The following is a 15,031-nucleotide window of genomic DNA, read 5'->3' as shown; positions in this document are numbered from 1 at the left end:
ATGAGCAATAGATACGAGTGCTCATTAAAGTACTCCTTGCCTAACAGTGACCATTGTAGACTCCTCAGCTTGCAGTTGAGTCAGTCTAAGTGACTGTAAAAGAGGAGTCTAACTAAGACCGTGCTAATCACTAGATACTCCTAGTGAGGCATGAATATTGGTTGAACTTCAAGTAATAGTTGTTTTATAATGAATAGTAAGTTTTATATAATGAATATAAAAATACTTTTATATTAAATCTCAGCCTCAGAAGCAGAGGAAAATGAAGTTCTGATGAGTCAGTGTTACTGTCAGTGGCTTCAAAATTTGTTTTAAGCCGTATGGAGATTTGGTTGTCAACCTTTTATTTGCTTCCTGACTTGTCATAGTTAATTGGCTATATATGCTAACTTCCCAAACTACACCTTTGTTTCTCTAACAGATGATGGCGATGGTTGTTGTTATTATTTTGGTAACACTCTGCCTCTTAGAAAATGTCCATGTCTTAGCTATGTCACCTGAGAAAACCGTGTGCAACTTCTTACCCTAGGGATGAAGGGATTGAGGTTCGCCTGGTCAAGCGGAGGGAGTACGATGAAGAGACTGTTCGATGGGCAGACGCTGTCATAGCTGCGGGAGGTAACTGCTTCCCAGACACGAGGTGCTGGGCACGGGCTGCTTTTCCTGGGGTTTGTCTCCAGGTTCCTGGAGTGCCCCTGCTTTGAGTCCTTCAAGTCCTGCGAGGCAGTTTTTGCTGCTGTTGCATTTTTTCTTAATGTCATTTATAATCTGATGCTGTGAGGCTCTAGGCTCTCTTTAGTTGTAATTCAAAGGGTGCTTTCCGAGTGTATTTTGGTTTAATTATGGCAGCCTTTTTTGTTTGTTTGTTTGCTTTGTTTTGTTTGAGACAGGGTTTCTCTGTGTAGCCCTGGCTGTCCTGGAACTCACTCTGTAGACCAGGCTGGCCTTGAACTCAGAAATCCGCCTGCCTCTGCCTCCCGAGTGCTGGGATTAAAGGTGTGCGCCACCACGCCCGGCTTATAGCAGCCTTAAAGAGCCAATGAGGTTATCATTATTTGACCCCATCATCCCAAATGTATTTTTTTCTTGAGTTTTGTAATTATTAGTGACCATTTTTCCAGCTTTAAATTGAAAGTAGTTGTTGGAGAGAACATATTAAATTGGACTTGGTTGGATATGTTTTACTAAAATATAAATCTTTGAACTGGTTTAATAGGTCAGCGAAGGAGATGTTTGGGATTAGAGCCCAATCCTGGACAATGATGTCCAGTTGGTGACATTGTTGTCATCTGATGGGTTGTTGAGGTGAGAAATTCTGCCAGCCATCTTCATGTGCAGGACAGCCTTCTAATGTAAATACTTTTCTGCCCGTCTTGGCACTATTGAAGTTCTAAATCAGTGAAACAGGCTCAGCACAGTACAGCAGGCTCAGCACAGTACCGCAGGCTCAGCACAGTACAGCAGGCTCAGTGCTGTACAACAGGCTCAGCACAGTACAGCAGGCTCAGTGCTGTACAACAGGCTCAGCACAGTATAGCAGGCTCAGTGCTGTACAACAGGCTCAGCACTGTACAGCAGGCTCAGTGCTGTACAACAGGCTCAGCACAGCACAGCACAACAGGCTCAGGGCAATACAGCAGGCTCAGCACAGTACAGCAGGCTCAGCACAGTACCGTAGGCACAGCACTGAACAACAGGCTCAGTGCTGTACCGCAGGCTCAGCACAGTACAACAGACTCAGACCTGTACCTCGGACTTATTAGCACAATATAACAGGCTCAGCACAGTACAACAGGCTCAGCACAGTACCGCAGGCACAGCACTGAACAACAGGCTCAGCGCTGTACCGCAGGCTCAGCACAGTACAGAAGGCACAGCACTGAACAACAGGCTCAGATCTGTACCTCGGACTCAGCACAATATAACAGGCTCAGCACGGTACAACAGGCTCAGGGCAGTACAGCAGGCTCAGCACAGTACAACAGACTCAGACCTGTACCTTGGACTTATTAGCACAATATAACAGACTCAGCACAGTACAACAGGCTCAGCATAGTACAGCAGGCTCAGCACAGTACAACAGACTCAGTGCTGTACAACAGGCTCAACACAATACAACAGGCTCAACACAGTACAGAGGCTCAGTGCTATACAACAGGCTCAGCACAATACAGCAGGCTCAGCTCAGTACAACAGACTCAGCACTGTACAACAGGCTCAGCACAATACAGCAGGCTCAGCACGATACAGCAGGCTCAGCGCAGTACAACAGACTCAGTGCTGTACAACAGGCTCAGCACAGTACAGCAGGCTCAGCACTGTACAATAGGCTCAGTGCTGTACAACAGGCTCAGCACAGTACAGCAGGCTCAGCACAGTACAGCAGGCTCAGCACTGTACAATAGGCTCAGTGCTGTATAACAGGCTCAGTGCTGTACAACAGGCATAGGTGGAAGGGAAGCTGTAGCAGTTGACTGGGAGGGAATATGATTTAAAAGAGGACTGCAAATTTCCAGAATGATGCTACAGCTGCTCTATAAGACAAGTCTGGTTGTGTCTTGCACTCTGCTAGGTGATGGCACGATGCTTCTGGCTGCGAGTAAAGTCCTGGACAGACTCAAACCTGTCATTGGGGTCAACACTGATCCGGAACGGTAAGCGAGGGCTGCTTATTTTGTAATAAGTAATTTTATAGGGTTAATTTTCAAAATATTCCACATGTAGTCATTTTTGCTTTGTTTTGTGTGTTTCTTGTTTCATATGAATCATAAACTTTCAAAGCTATTCCCTATTTTCTCTGGTGCTCATGACGTAGGCTCTGTTGCCTCAAGGATTTTTCCATAGTACATGATGATGTTAAAGTGCAAGCATCTTTGTTCCTGGCTACTGTGAATATCAGAACATGTTCTAAAAACAATTTAGTAAAAAAAATGGAGAGTTGATTGCTGAGCCCCTGGGCAGACTAATACACATATCCCACTTCCTTACACAGTTCTGTGACAGTGGCTGGGCCTGGGGAGCTCTGTGTTGGGACAGTGACCAGGCCTGGGGAGCTCTGTGTCTGTGACAGTGGCCGGGCCTGGGGGAGCTCTGTGTCTGTGATGGTGGCCAGGCCTGGGGAGCTCTGTGTCTGTGACAGTGGCCGGGCCTGGGGAGCTCTGTGTCTGTGATGGTGGCCAGGCCTGGGGAGCTCTGTGTCTGTGATGGTGGCCAGGCCTGGGGAGCTCTGTGTCTGTGACAGTGGCCGGGCCTGGGGGAGCTCTGTGTCTGTGATGGTGGCCGGGCCTGGGGGAGCTCTGTGTCTGTGATGGTGGCCAGGCCTGGGGAGCTCTGTGTCTGTGACAGTGGCCGGGTCTGGAGGAGCTCTGTGTCTGTGATGGTGGCCAGGCCTGGGGAGCTCTGTGTTGCTTTCATCTGTCTGAAAACTTGTTTCTCTTTCCCAGATTTACGGATATTTACTGTTTCCGTTCCTCCAGCCAGTTAGTGACTATGACTGGACATTTTAAACTTTGTCTAGAGATCTGCCCTTTAGTGTTCGGTACTCAGCTCTCCTTTGTTTTCTTCATTTTATTTATTTCTTTGATGACTCCTTAAATATTTTGCAATTATTATCTTTCTCCTCAACTCTAGATTAGCTAGCTAGTCTCCCTTTCTATTCCTATATCATGCTTGAAAGAAATCATGCAGAAAAAATAAGAAAAACAAAAAACAAACAAACAAACAAAAAAACCCACCCAAACCTTAGAAACTTGGGCTCACTAGCATTCCTGGCTTCAGAGTCCTAACCGCTCTCGGGATCCGGCCTTGCCCACAGCCTTCTCACCCTCTCTTCTCTCTGTTCTCCGCTGCACTGCACAGAGGATGCTTGCTTTTGTGTTTTGCTGCATCTCTTCCCCCTGAGTCAGCCCTCTCCATGCTCACTGAGGAATGCTTGTCACTTGTCACTCACTCCCTTTCCTCTGTGGTCCCTCCAGGCCTGCCTGCAGGCTCACTCAGGACTGTGCCTTTTCAGGATGACTCTGCACTTCCTTTTCTGCATCTCGGTTGCTGTCCCTTTTCTTCCCAAGGGCCCCAACATAGCCGTGTCCTCGCCTCCCGGGCGAAACCTCTGAGCCTTTTTGGATTTGTCCCCAGCCAGTTCCCTGATGCTGTTTAGGAGACCATGGCATCCTGAGCCGAGCGAGCACACAGTGCAGTCCCTGTCCTTGTTGACGTGGGGGTTTAAGCGGAGCTCTTCCTTACTCTCTTGGCATTAAAGGTTCTCTTCCTTCTCTGTGATTTCTCCTTTGCGTCTGTTTCTTTTAAAGGAGCTCAGTTTTGGTCCTCGGTCTGTAGTGCTGTTTTCATGGATTACAGTTTGGGTCCTTTTGTGCTCCTCGTCTAGACTATCCTCTGCTTCCGTGCTCCTCCTCAGGGTGCCCACTGCAGTCACTGTCTCAAGCCTGACAGCCCCATCCCACCCGAGAAGTCTGGTTCTTAACTGGGAGAGCATGGCCACCTCAGCCTGCCTTTCCTTGGATGCTTTTGGTTTTAGCACTTAGATCCTTCATCTCAGGAAACTGGGCCTCGGGGGTCACCTTCACTGAGTCACGGGACGCGTCATCTCGTGGCTCCTGACTACGTTCTGCCCTAATCCCCATTTTCCATGTTGTTCTAGCACACTGGCTTTCCATCAGATGCATTAGAGCAGCAGCTGTGTGCAGGGGACCACTGCTTTCCTCTCTGCTTCCTTCTCATAAACAGAAGGAAGTTCTTGCTAGGGATGAAGCTGTGACTTCATCCTCAACCCTCATCACACTGGTAATAAAGTCTAGAAATCATCCATTGATTCTACCTCTCAAAAGATTTTAAACGAATTCTTTGAGAATTTCATACTGTGGATTTTATCATATTTGCCTTAAGTCCTCCCAGATCTACCTCCCCACCCCCACCCTCTCAACAGCTGCTCGTCTTTTTTATTTTTTACTTCTTTAGTTCAATCTGTGCTGTCCATATGCTTGTGAGTACAGCACTCTCCACTGCAGTGTGGTTGGCCTATCAGGAGCCGCACACTAACTGAAAACCGATCCTGTTTTCCCCAGATGCCATCACTGCCCCAGTGCTTTTGAGTTAGAGCCAGGGCTACACACCCCTCCTGTTCCATGCTCCGTAGAATGGTTGGCTCATGCTTGGTCCTTGACCAGCGCCTGCCATGCGCAGAAGACGCTGCTGAGTTCATGTCCTACAGTCTCCACTGCCACTCAACACTGCTGCTGTTAAAAATATTTCAGCGACCAAGCGTTCAAACATGGAAGCCTGAGGGGACGTTTTACACACAAGTAGTAATACAACTCATGATCTTATCTAACGTGCAAGTCTAATTATAGTCACAGCTTAATTGAAGTCTTGTACAACTCCCCTCTGATCCCAAGGATACGCAGCGAGTCTCTTAGTTAAGATGTGCGGGCTCTGCCATCTGTTGCTTCTCTGTTCTTCCAGACTCATCTGTCCTCATACATCCCCAGGAACTGTATATTCTTCAGTTGTAAAATGCGCATGTGTGGGTTTAAACTTGGCCCAGAATCTTTGTAAAGGGCTCAGTGTGAACTGTAACCACCTGAGTATCTGTTCATGCCATGGTAGTTGGAGACTCACTCAGGGACACGTTGGCTCTGGCTGGCTTTGTTGACCTAGGAGGTCGAGGGTGCTGTGAAGGAGTGAGCGAGGGCACCAGGGGCCCGCATGGTTTTCAGGCTTTTTACGTTCTTCTGCCAAGCGTGAGCCTGTGCTTATGCCGAGCTTCCCTGTGGCCGTCCCCTCAAGATGGAGTGTAAATGTATGCTGTGGTTCCTATGGAGGCTGCACCCAAGGCTCCCTGCATAGACAGCACTCAGCCACCAGCTTCCTGTTCTCTTACACTGTTGAGTCTTGTGGGTATAGGACCTTGTATCTTAATTTCACTAACATACACATAGTGTTCAGGAAACTTCCAAACAGTGAATGTAATTAAAAGATCTTAGGAGTAGACCTAGGACTTCAACCTGGCTGAATTAATTAATGTTCTGTGAGTACGTGAGATGATTAGCTCAGGAATTAACCTTCAACTTTAGTGTTGATGCATGGGCTTTTAGAAATTCCTAATAGTCTGTTTTTATAGCATTAAGATAAGAGGTTGTTAACTTAAGTGATTTTATGGTTGAGTTATATTTTCTTTTTTAAAAAGCTGGCTTTAAGTCATTAACTTGTCAGATTTTGAACAAACTGAGGCCTTTGATCTGCCCATGGAGGCAAGAAGACAGAACAAAGAGCTATTGTTCTAAATAGAAAGTAGAGAAAAAGAAAAGGTATTTATGCCTTGTCATGAGGTCAAAGAGGTTGCTGAGGGCTGCTGGCATGTAAGGAAGGCCTTCATTTGTGGCAGAGCAAACACTTGAAGATGGCTCGCTCCGTGAATTCATCTGAAGTAAAAATATCATTCAATGGGTGTCCCCTGTCTTTTGCGCTGACTACTGAGCTTGGTAAATGAGTAGCCTTTGAATGGCATGGTGGTCAGCCTCCCTCAGCATCCCAATAGTCCCACCCTGTGTGGCTTTGTTCCTGCTCTGTCAGAGCTGGCCAGTGAGGCCAGTGAACTTGGTGAGACACTGGACATTCTAAGCCACATTCTGAGTGAAATTGTAGCTTCTGTGTGGATTAAGAGCTCATTAACTGCTCAGTCTCCATGATACTGAGACCACTGTGGTACCTGGTGGAGAAAGGCTCACGTCAGAGAAACTCAGACCTGTTTGTAGCTGGAACTAGCTTGTCAGCCGTAAGTAATCTCGGAAATGGATCTAGTCAGGGCTTGTGATACCCAGAGCCCAGGCTGGTGTCTGAGCAGATGACCTCGTGAGAGGCTCTGTAGCTTCTGTGGACAGGAGTTTACACTTGAGCTTGACAGAAGGAGAGATTTTCTATAAAATGGCCATGTTTACCTTTTTTTTTTTATTAGGTATTTTCCTCGTTTACATTTTCAATGCTATCCCATTTCTAAGAAGGGCCAAAGTGTCCACACTTTGGTCTTCGTTCTTCTTGAATTTCATGCGTTTAGCAAATTGTATCTTATATCTTGGGTATCCTAAGTTTCTGGGCTAATATCCACTTATCAGTGAGTACATATTGTGCGAGTTCCTTTGTGATTGTGTTACCTCACTCAGGATGATGCCCTCCAGGTCCATCCATTTGCCTAGGAATTTCATAAATTCATTTTTTTTAATAGCTGAGTAGTACTGCATTGTGTAAATGTACCACGTTTTCTGTCTCCATTCCTCTGCTGAGGGGCATCTGGGTTCCACGTTTACCTTTTATAGAGTAAACATTGTGTGAGGTATTAGCAGATAGAGGCATTTTAAATGTTTCAGGCTTGTGATCGCAGCACCTGCAGCTATAAGCAGTCTGTGAGACTTTGTCTCAAAGGGAAAAAAAAAAGAAACAATAAAAAATTTAAAAAAAAATGAGGTCCTGCCTGTTAGTGATTCCTGTAGATGGGGAAATTTATTACCCGTGCTTGGCAAACCCTTCTTTCTCTCCTCACTGATGTACATTTTAGAATTTATTAATTTATCGTTCAGACTTTGTTTTGCCAGGTCTGCTCTCAGCCTAGACTTCCTGACTAGAGCACTCGGACTTGGTGATGAGAGTGAAGTTTCCAGGTGTCACTAGGAGTCATGTCTTCTCACTGCCCTGGGGCAACTTGAAAGGAATTTTACCATTTTGTAATTCTTGGTTACATTTTGATTTATAGATTTTATTTTATTTTTAAATATGTCTATGTATGTCTGTGTGGGATAGATTCATGTGAATTCACGGCAATCCTAGTCAGAAAAGGGTGTCAGGTCCCCTGGAACTAGAATTACAGATGGTTATGAGCCATCCTGCGCGGGTGCTGGGAACTGAACTGGGGTCCTCTGTGAGAGTAACTACAGGCCGTCTCTACCTTCGCTAGTGCTCATTTTTAATTTGTCTTCTGCATTAATCTGTGACTTTCTTGAAGTTCATCTTTACATTCTTTTTCAGAGGGGAAAGGTCCTGTAGGGATCGGCTTTCTCAGTTCTTTTGTTTAAGGATATCCTATGTGCTCCAGAATGCAGTTGGATTTCACACAGTCCACAGTTTGATTCCGCAGAATAACATTGCTGTTGCTGGCTTATCACACTTTGAGAAATAAGGAAACAATCCTAACATGACTTATCTGAAGTTAGCAGTTAAGTAATTTCGAGGATCCCACTCTACAGTGGGGAGTAGCCAGGGTCGAGGTCCCCACTCTACAGTGGGGAGTAGCCAGGGTCGAGGTCCCCACTCTACAGTGGGGAGTAGCCAGGGTGATTGGAAGCAGAACTTTGTTATCGTTCCTAGTTTCATCATACTGTGGAAACATTGGTGTAATTCTGACGTATGAAGGCTGACTGTGGACCATGGTTTGTTCAGTCCTTTTTTGTTGTTGTTGTTATTGAAAGTACAGACAATTCCAGGCAGAAATGAACTATAGCGTTGGAATTTAGAAAACTGGTCTCTGAAGTTTGGCGTTTAGTGACACTCTGACTCTTGTCTCCCATACCCATTTCCTCTGCACGCTGTGCCACCTGAACATCACAGGTCTGAAGGTCACCTATGCCTGCCTGTGCGATACACACATTCCTTCCCGGAAGCCTTACGGAAGTTCTCTCGTGGTGAGTTCAGGTAGGAAGTTCTTATTCTTCATATTTGATCCTTTAATTAATTAATATGTGGTATTGACATTGTTCAAAAAGAAGACAAGCAGAAAACTGGGGCACTTCATAGTTAACAAAAGCAGCCGTAAAAATTCCAGGGGCCAGTCCCAGGCCTCGCCTTACCTTCTCCTAGTTCAGTTAGAACTAAGTAGAGAGGACTACGGGACAAATGTTACTTGGCCCGTAATTGCAAATGAAGATTTTAGTCCTTCAGCGAGAGTGACCCTACCCCGCTTTTCCTTAGTCTTATTATTAATACATGTTCTTAGCATTTACAAGAGATAGTTAAGGCTGGTTGGTAAAACTGAAGGTTCAGTTTTGTATTTGTAGCTTTATGTAGTAATGGCTGAAGGATTGTGTGTGTAATCAAATCAGGCTGAGTTCCTTCCTAGTATCTGTGTTAGCTGTGAAGTGTGTATTTAGCAGTGGCATGGGAATGTGTTTCACAGAGCTGGAGATGTGGGTGGAGGGAGTGCTTGCCGTGACAGCACGGGGACCCCAGTGGTGACCTCTGAGCACCCACTTTTACCAGATTATGGCTTATGCCTCTGTGGAGTAATAGCTCACATTTGCCACTTCTTAATCTCTTTTCCTCCCCCTCCTCCTCCTCTTCTTCCTCCTCCTCCTCTTCCTTTTCCTCCTCCTCTTTTTCTTCAAAACAAACACCATTTTGAAATTGTGGGGGACTTGGATCTCACACACTCACCGTAACGAGGTGCTGTTTGCCTTCTGTGGTAGATTGTGCTGAGCAAACGCGTGCTTTTGTCTAGCTCTTAGGGATTTAGTGGGTTATTATTAAGATTAAAATTCAGATTACCTTGTAGGTTTTATCTAAGCTTAGACATTACCAACAACTGGAAAGAGATGTAAGTATCCATACACATCTTTCAGTAGGGACCTGTGGGCTTTAGGTGTTTGTGCTATAATTTATCCACGGAATAAATATCTTTTGCTTTTCTTTTTCTTTTTCTCTTTTCTTTTTTCCTTTTTCTTTTCCTCTTCCTTCCTTCCTTTCTTCCTTTCTTCCTTTCTTTCTTTCTTTCTTTCTTTCTTTCTTTCTTTCTTTCTTTCTTTCTTTCTTTCTTTCTTTCTTTCTTTCGTAGGGTCTCCCTATGTAGGTCTGGCTGTCCTGGAACTAGCTATGTAGACTAGGCTGGCCTTGAACTCACAGAGTTCTGCTTACCTCTGCCTCTCTAGTGCTGGTATTAAAGACATGTGGACCCACTGTGCTCAGTCTAGAATTAGCTTCTCATATACATCTTTCAGTTTGCTGAGACTATCATAATGTCTAATTCTTGCCTAAGTGTGTTTGATTTTACCATAACCTCCCTTTTCTTCACTTTCAGGTGGTTGTGGAGGCAGCGGATCAGGTTATATCTGGAAGGGACTGGCATAAACCCCACTCCCGTGGACCTTCACGAACAGCAGCTGAGCTTGAATCAGCACAGCCGAGCCTTTAACATTGAAAGAACGCACGATGAAAGTAGGTGGCCAGAGCCAGCCTGGAGCGGGCGCTGTTTGATTCCTAAGTTCTGAAACAGTAATTTACATTTCATTTGCTTTTAGTGTCACTAATAACTCCGAAAAAAATACTTTTTGCTGGCTTAATCTTGTTGTGGTTATTGTTGTTGTTCTTATAATTAGACTCTAAAAAATTAGACCACGTTTTAAGATGAGCTGTTGTAGGACAGCTTTGAGAAGTGGTTGATGAGGGATGAATTATCAGTACCTGGTGGGACAGTTGACACTTAGGGTAAGACCTTGCCACGTCCAGAGGGAAGCAGTAGAAACTGGATGAGCAGTGTGCAGGCGCTCTCTTCCGCAGGCGCTTCTGTCGCCTGCTTTAGAGGGGTTTTTGCTAGGATGTACTTTTAGTAGGTGACTTTCTAAAGATACTGAAAGCCGTTTTAAGGCGTGTGCTTGATGTCTACTTCAAATTCTCTTCATGATAGCAGGAAACACTGCCTAGAAAGTTTGCATTTGGGTTTTAAATACAGAAATAGGTTTGAGATTATATTTGATGATTTAGCTTTTCATTTAGGAGGAGACCAGAGGGAGCCCTTTACATCTTTGCACTTAAATGATGCAACTTTAAGCTAGTGGCGTTTTTTGCCATATGTAGTGTGTGACCTGTCCTTGCCTGGTTGGTCTTGTCACATGTTATAAAAAATAATTTATTTTTATTACCAGTTCACCTTTAAAGGGAGAAGAGATGTGAACTCGTTTTCTTTTTAAGTTTTAATTTTCTTAGTAATTATTATTGGCAAACACTAGGTAGGCAGAGGCAGTCAGGTCTCTTTGAGTTTGAGGTCTTCTACAAAGTGAATCCCAGGATAGCCAGAGCTTTATAAAAGAGAGGCCTGTGTCTTAGTGAGGGTTGCTACTGCTGTGAAGAGACACCATGATCAGAGCCACTCCTTCATAGGAAGGAAAGCAATTAATTAGGCCATGTTGTAGAAATTATTTAAGTTCTGCACCCGGTTTTCTACACCTTTGTTTATTGAGTTCCTGGATAAACACATACACACACACAGCCCTTTATATTTTTAATAACCTTAAGCAGCACAAGAGCTGGGCAGATGCCTACCCTCCATGCTGTTAGAATCTGCTTTCTTATTGATAATCCTGAATTATTACTTAGCTAGTTACTATGTTTCATCTGGGCTGCTCTTAATCCCAGTTGGCCAGCCCACAGGACCATGTTTTCTTTACTTCTAACTCGTGGCAGCTTCTCCTTCACCCCAAGCCTGTGAAACCTAAACCCCACCTATGTCTCTTCTGCCCAGTTACTGACTGTTAATTTACCAACCAGAAACAATATTTGGGGGCAGGATCACTCAGCATCTACATGTGGACTCTCTTGTCTCTGGGGCATCCTGACTTGGGGGCTCATAATAAGCATAAGAATACAAGCAGCATTAGGCCAACCCACTATATTTCCCCCTTTCTTGTCCAGTTAAGAAGGTTTTCTCTTAGAGTAAAACAATACATAGTAGGAACTATTTTGGAACAATTATGAAAATTATTACGACTTACCTTTAAAAGTTCAGTCTGTATTGTGTAACTTAGATGAGGTACTTGACTGTCCTATCGCAATGAGTTTACAACGCTGTACTTAAATCATCTTCTAATTTAACTTGTACTTCCACCCTAAAATCATCTTTTCAAGTCTAGAACGTCTTCAGTGCTAAACAACTTAAGTTTAACTATGAGCCTATAACTGTCTTCAACCCCGTCAGAGATCTGAGAAGGGATTAAATATTACCTGAGTGTGCAGGAAGAACAAAGGCACAAGCTTCCAAAACTACAGACATGACAGAGACAGTGACTGCCTAGACAGTCCCCAACATTCGTTACACCATTGGAGCATCTATCTTACAGTTCAGAGGTTTAGTCCGTGACAGAAAACATGGCAGAGTCCAGGCAGGCATGGAGCTGGGCAGGGAGCTGAGAGCTCTACATCTTGGTCCACAGGCGGTAGAAGGAGATTGTGTATACTACTGGGCATACCTTGAACACAGGAGACCTCAAAGCCGGCCCCCACAGTGATGCACTTCCTCCACCAGGGCCACACCTACTTATAGTAACACTCCCACTGGACCAAGCATTCAAGCACAAGAGTCAGTGGGGGCCACACCTATTCAAACCAACGCACTCTGTGTCTAAAACAAAACAAAGCAGACTCCTAAAAAACCCGAAATGCGAAAAATACTATATCCAGTGTAATAAACATGTGCGCAGACTTACGTAATGTGCAGGTCAGAGGTCGTGCTGGTGAGGGTGTGGCTCATTAGTGTATTCAGTGTCTAATGAGAGTTCATCTCTACTGCTGTGTGACAAATTACTCCATCCTTTAGCATTTTAGGCGTACATATTTATAACCTCACAGGATGTGAAGGTCATAATCCAGGGACATTTCAACTCTTAGTCCTGGTTTAGAGTTCCTCGGGAGGTAACACTTGAGCTGCCAAGCACAACAGCAGCGCTTGCAGATGTCACTTGCTGTTTCTCGCAGACCGCTTCAGTTCCAGCCACCCCACAGTGCAGTGTGTGAGCTGAGGGGGAGGGCAGAGACATGTATAGCGAGATAGAAGTGCAGTGTCTTTTCTAACCAAGTCTCAGAAGTGGGTACACGACCAGAGCGTCTGTGCTGCACCTGTTGGCTGTGGAACCCACTTCTGCTGTGACATAATGGAAGGGCATGAATCCTGGGTGGCAGGAGTTACTAGAGACGAGCTGCCCACCATACTGGGATGGACTCAGTAAGTGTTGACTTCGGGGACGTGTGTGAGAAAGGGACAAGAGAACTTTTGCCATAATGTCTATCCTGTGAGAGACACTTGACTCCAGTCCTGCTGCTGATGACAAGATGGGGGGAGAGGATGGGCTGGGGGGTGGGGGGTGGAGGGGAGGCATGGGGCTGGCATTTTCAGTTGAAAACTGATAAAGGACAAAAAGTAAAGGGACCTCTTTACAGGTGACAAGATCAAGTTTAATCCCCAGTACTGAGAGTGCTCGCAGGCTTTTCTATTGCAGTGACGGAGAACACTTACTTAATGGTATAGATTAAATAAAAGATGGGGACTTTTACAGATCTTGAAGGAAGATGTGCTGATGTTTTTCTAATGTTGATATTCTAAAAATACTTTTGAGGTTTCTCCAATTGAAAAAACACTGCTGTCTCCCTTCCTCCCCTCCCCTCCCCTCCCGTCCCGTCCCGTCCCCTCCCCTCCCCTCCCCTCCCCTCCTCTCTCCTCCCCTCTCCTCCCCACCCCTTCCCTCTTCCCTTCCTTTTCTCTCCTTAAAATTTTTTCTGTTGAAAGATGAGAACATTTTTCCTTTCCTTCCTCCACACCTTCACTTCTGCCCCTTCCTTGTTATCTTTTAAATTCATGGCTTCATTTTTCATTAATGGTTGTTATGTGCACATATGTATATATAGAGATGCATTCCTATATATGGCCTTCTCAGTCTGCATGCTACTTGCATGTGTGTTTTCAGCAGATCACTTGGTATTGATAACCAGCTGCTGTGTTTGTTCCTGGCTAAGAGCCCTTTGCTCTCAGCATCCCTTGGTGGCCTCTAGTTCTCTGTGGAGGCTTGGGGTATCGTGGGCTTTTCCTTGTTCACCTCGTAATGTCTGTAGTTGTCCCTGTTTAGTTCAGTTCACGCAGCCATGTTAGCAAGGCTTTGTGGTGTAGCTTCTGACATTGCTAGATCTTTCTGGGTTGGTCACCAGCATGAGCCACGCAGGTAATTGTGACCTAAGTGCAAGGTGTGCTTAGTCTGTTTCTTCTCTAATGTCTTCCAGGTGGAACTTCAGAGTACTTTTTTGGAGAGACAGAAGTGTGATTTGTTGATATAGGCCAGGTGACTTAGGTTTTATCTTTTGAGCAATTCAGGATGACTGTGTTAGTTATAGAACACAACGGTTTTAAAGCTGTAGAGTTTTATTAACTTTTTATTTTAATAGTTCTGTAATTCACTGCTCTCTCACTTTCTGCTGCAGGGTCGGAGGCGTCAGGACCTCAGCTTCTGCCGGTGAGAGCGCTCAATGAAGTCTTCATTGGGGAGAGCCTGTCATCCAGGTACCTTGGAGCTCATGATCCTGAACGTGGAATTCAGTAATTCCTACAACCTGCCTTGTAGAAATAATGATTCAAGTAGTAGAAACTAATTACTTAATAAAATTCTCTCCAAAGCCATAGTGCATACTGATAAGTATAGAAATAGAATATTGTGTGAGAAAAAGTTTGTGAAATGTGAAATTGAACAGCTCTTTGAGTCCTTGCTGCACTGCTCTCCAAGGCCTTTATCAGAGTGAGGATGTCTAAAGGCCTGGGGAGCCAGGCGCTAGGTGTACACTTGCAGGCAATTGCTAGGTAGTCTGTATCAACATTGCTTTTCTAAAACTGAATGCAGTTGCACATTCTTATAGCCCAGCTGCTCCAGAGGCCCCAACAGTCTTGTTAGAGCCTAGGCCATGGAGCTCGAGGCCATGGCTTGGGCAACAGTGCTAACCTATCCTCCTCCTGCCTCTCTTCACCCTCCTTCTTCCCCTCCCTGTCCTCTCCCCGTCACAACATAGTGAAAACATCTCTCTCTATCTATCTCTCTCTCTCTCTCTCTCTCTCTCTCTCTCTCTCACACACACACACACACACACACACACACGACAAATTTTTCTCTTAGGACAGAAAAATGTCCCTACTTGGTGTTTTTAAAGCTGATTTGCTTATTTGCTCATTTATCCATAGGATCCAGTTATGAATCACATATTCCATTTCACTGTTGTGACCGTA

At 45.0% G+C, this 15,031-nt stretch overlaps 1 protein-coding gene across 2 annotated transcripts in view; it reads left to right on the top strand.

The window, feature by feature from the left end:
• The window catches only part of Nadk2 (NAD kinase 2, mitochondrial), a 40,584-nt gene that overhangs the window by 12,340 nt on the left and 13,213 nt on the right, over window positions 1-15,031 (top strand). For both annotated transcript variants that reach the window (XM_021183623.3, XM_021183622.3), the window contains exons 3-7: window positions 530-618; window positions 2,573-2,654; window positions 8,614-8,697; window positions 10,076-10,212; window positions 14,239-14,317. In XM_021183623.3, coding sequence (XP_021039282.1) covers window positions 530-618; window positions 2,573-2,654; window positions 8,614-8,697; window positions 10,076-10,212; window positions 14,239-14,317 — 471 coding nt within the window. The remainder of the gene's footprint in view (window positions 1-529; window positions 619-2,572; window positions 2,655-8,613; window positions 8,698-10,075; window positions 10,213-14,238; window positions 14,318-15,031) is intronic.

This window comes from Mus caroli, unplaced genomic scaffold (genome assembly GCF_978045245.1).
Source record: "Mus caroli unplaced genomic scaffold, Mus_caroli_1 scaffold_16, whole genome shotgun sequence".
In the NCBI taxonomy this organism is placed as follows: domain Eukaryota; kingdom Metazoa; phylum Chordata; class Mammalia; order Rodentia; family Muridae; genus Mus; species Mus caroli.
The sequence above is the reverse complement of the archived record's forward strand: the minus strand, read 5'-3'. Positions and strand labels throughout refer to the sequence as shown.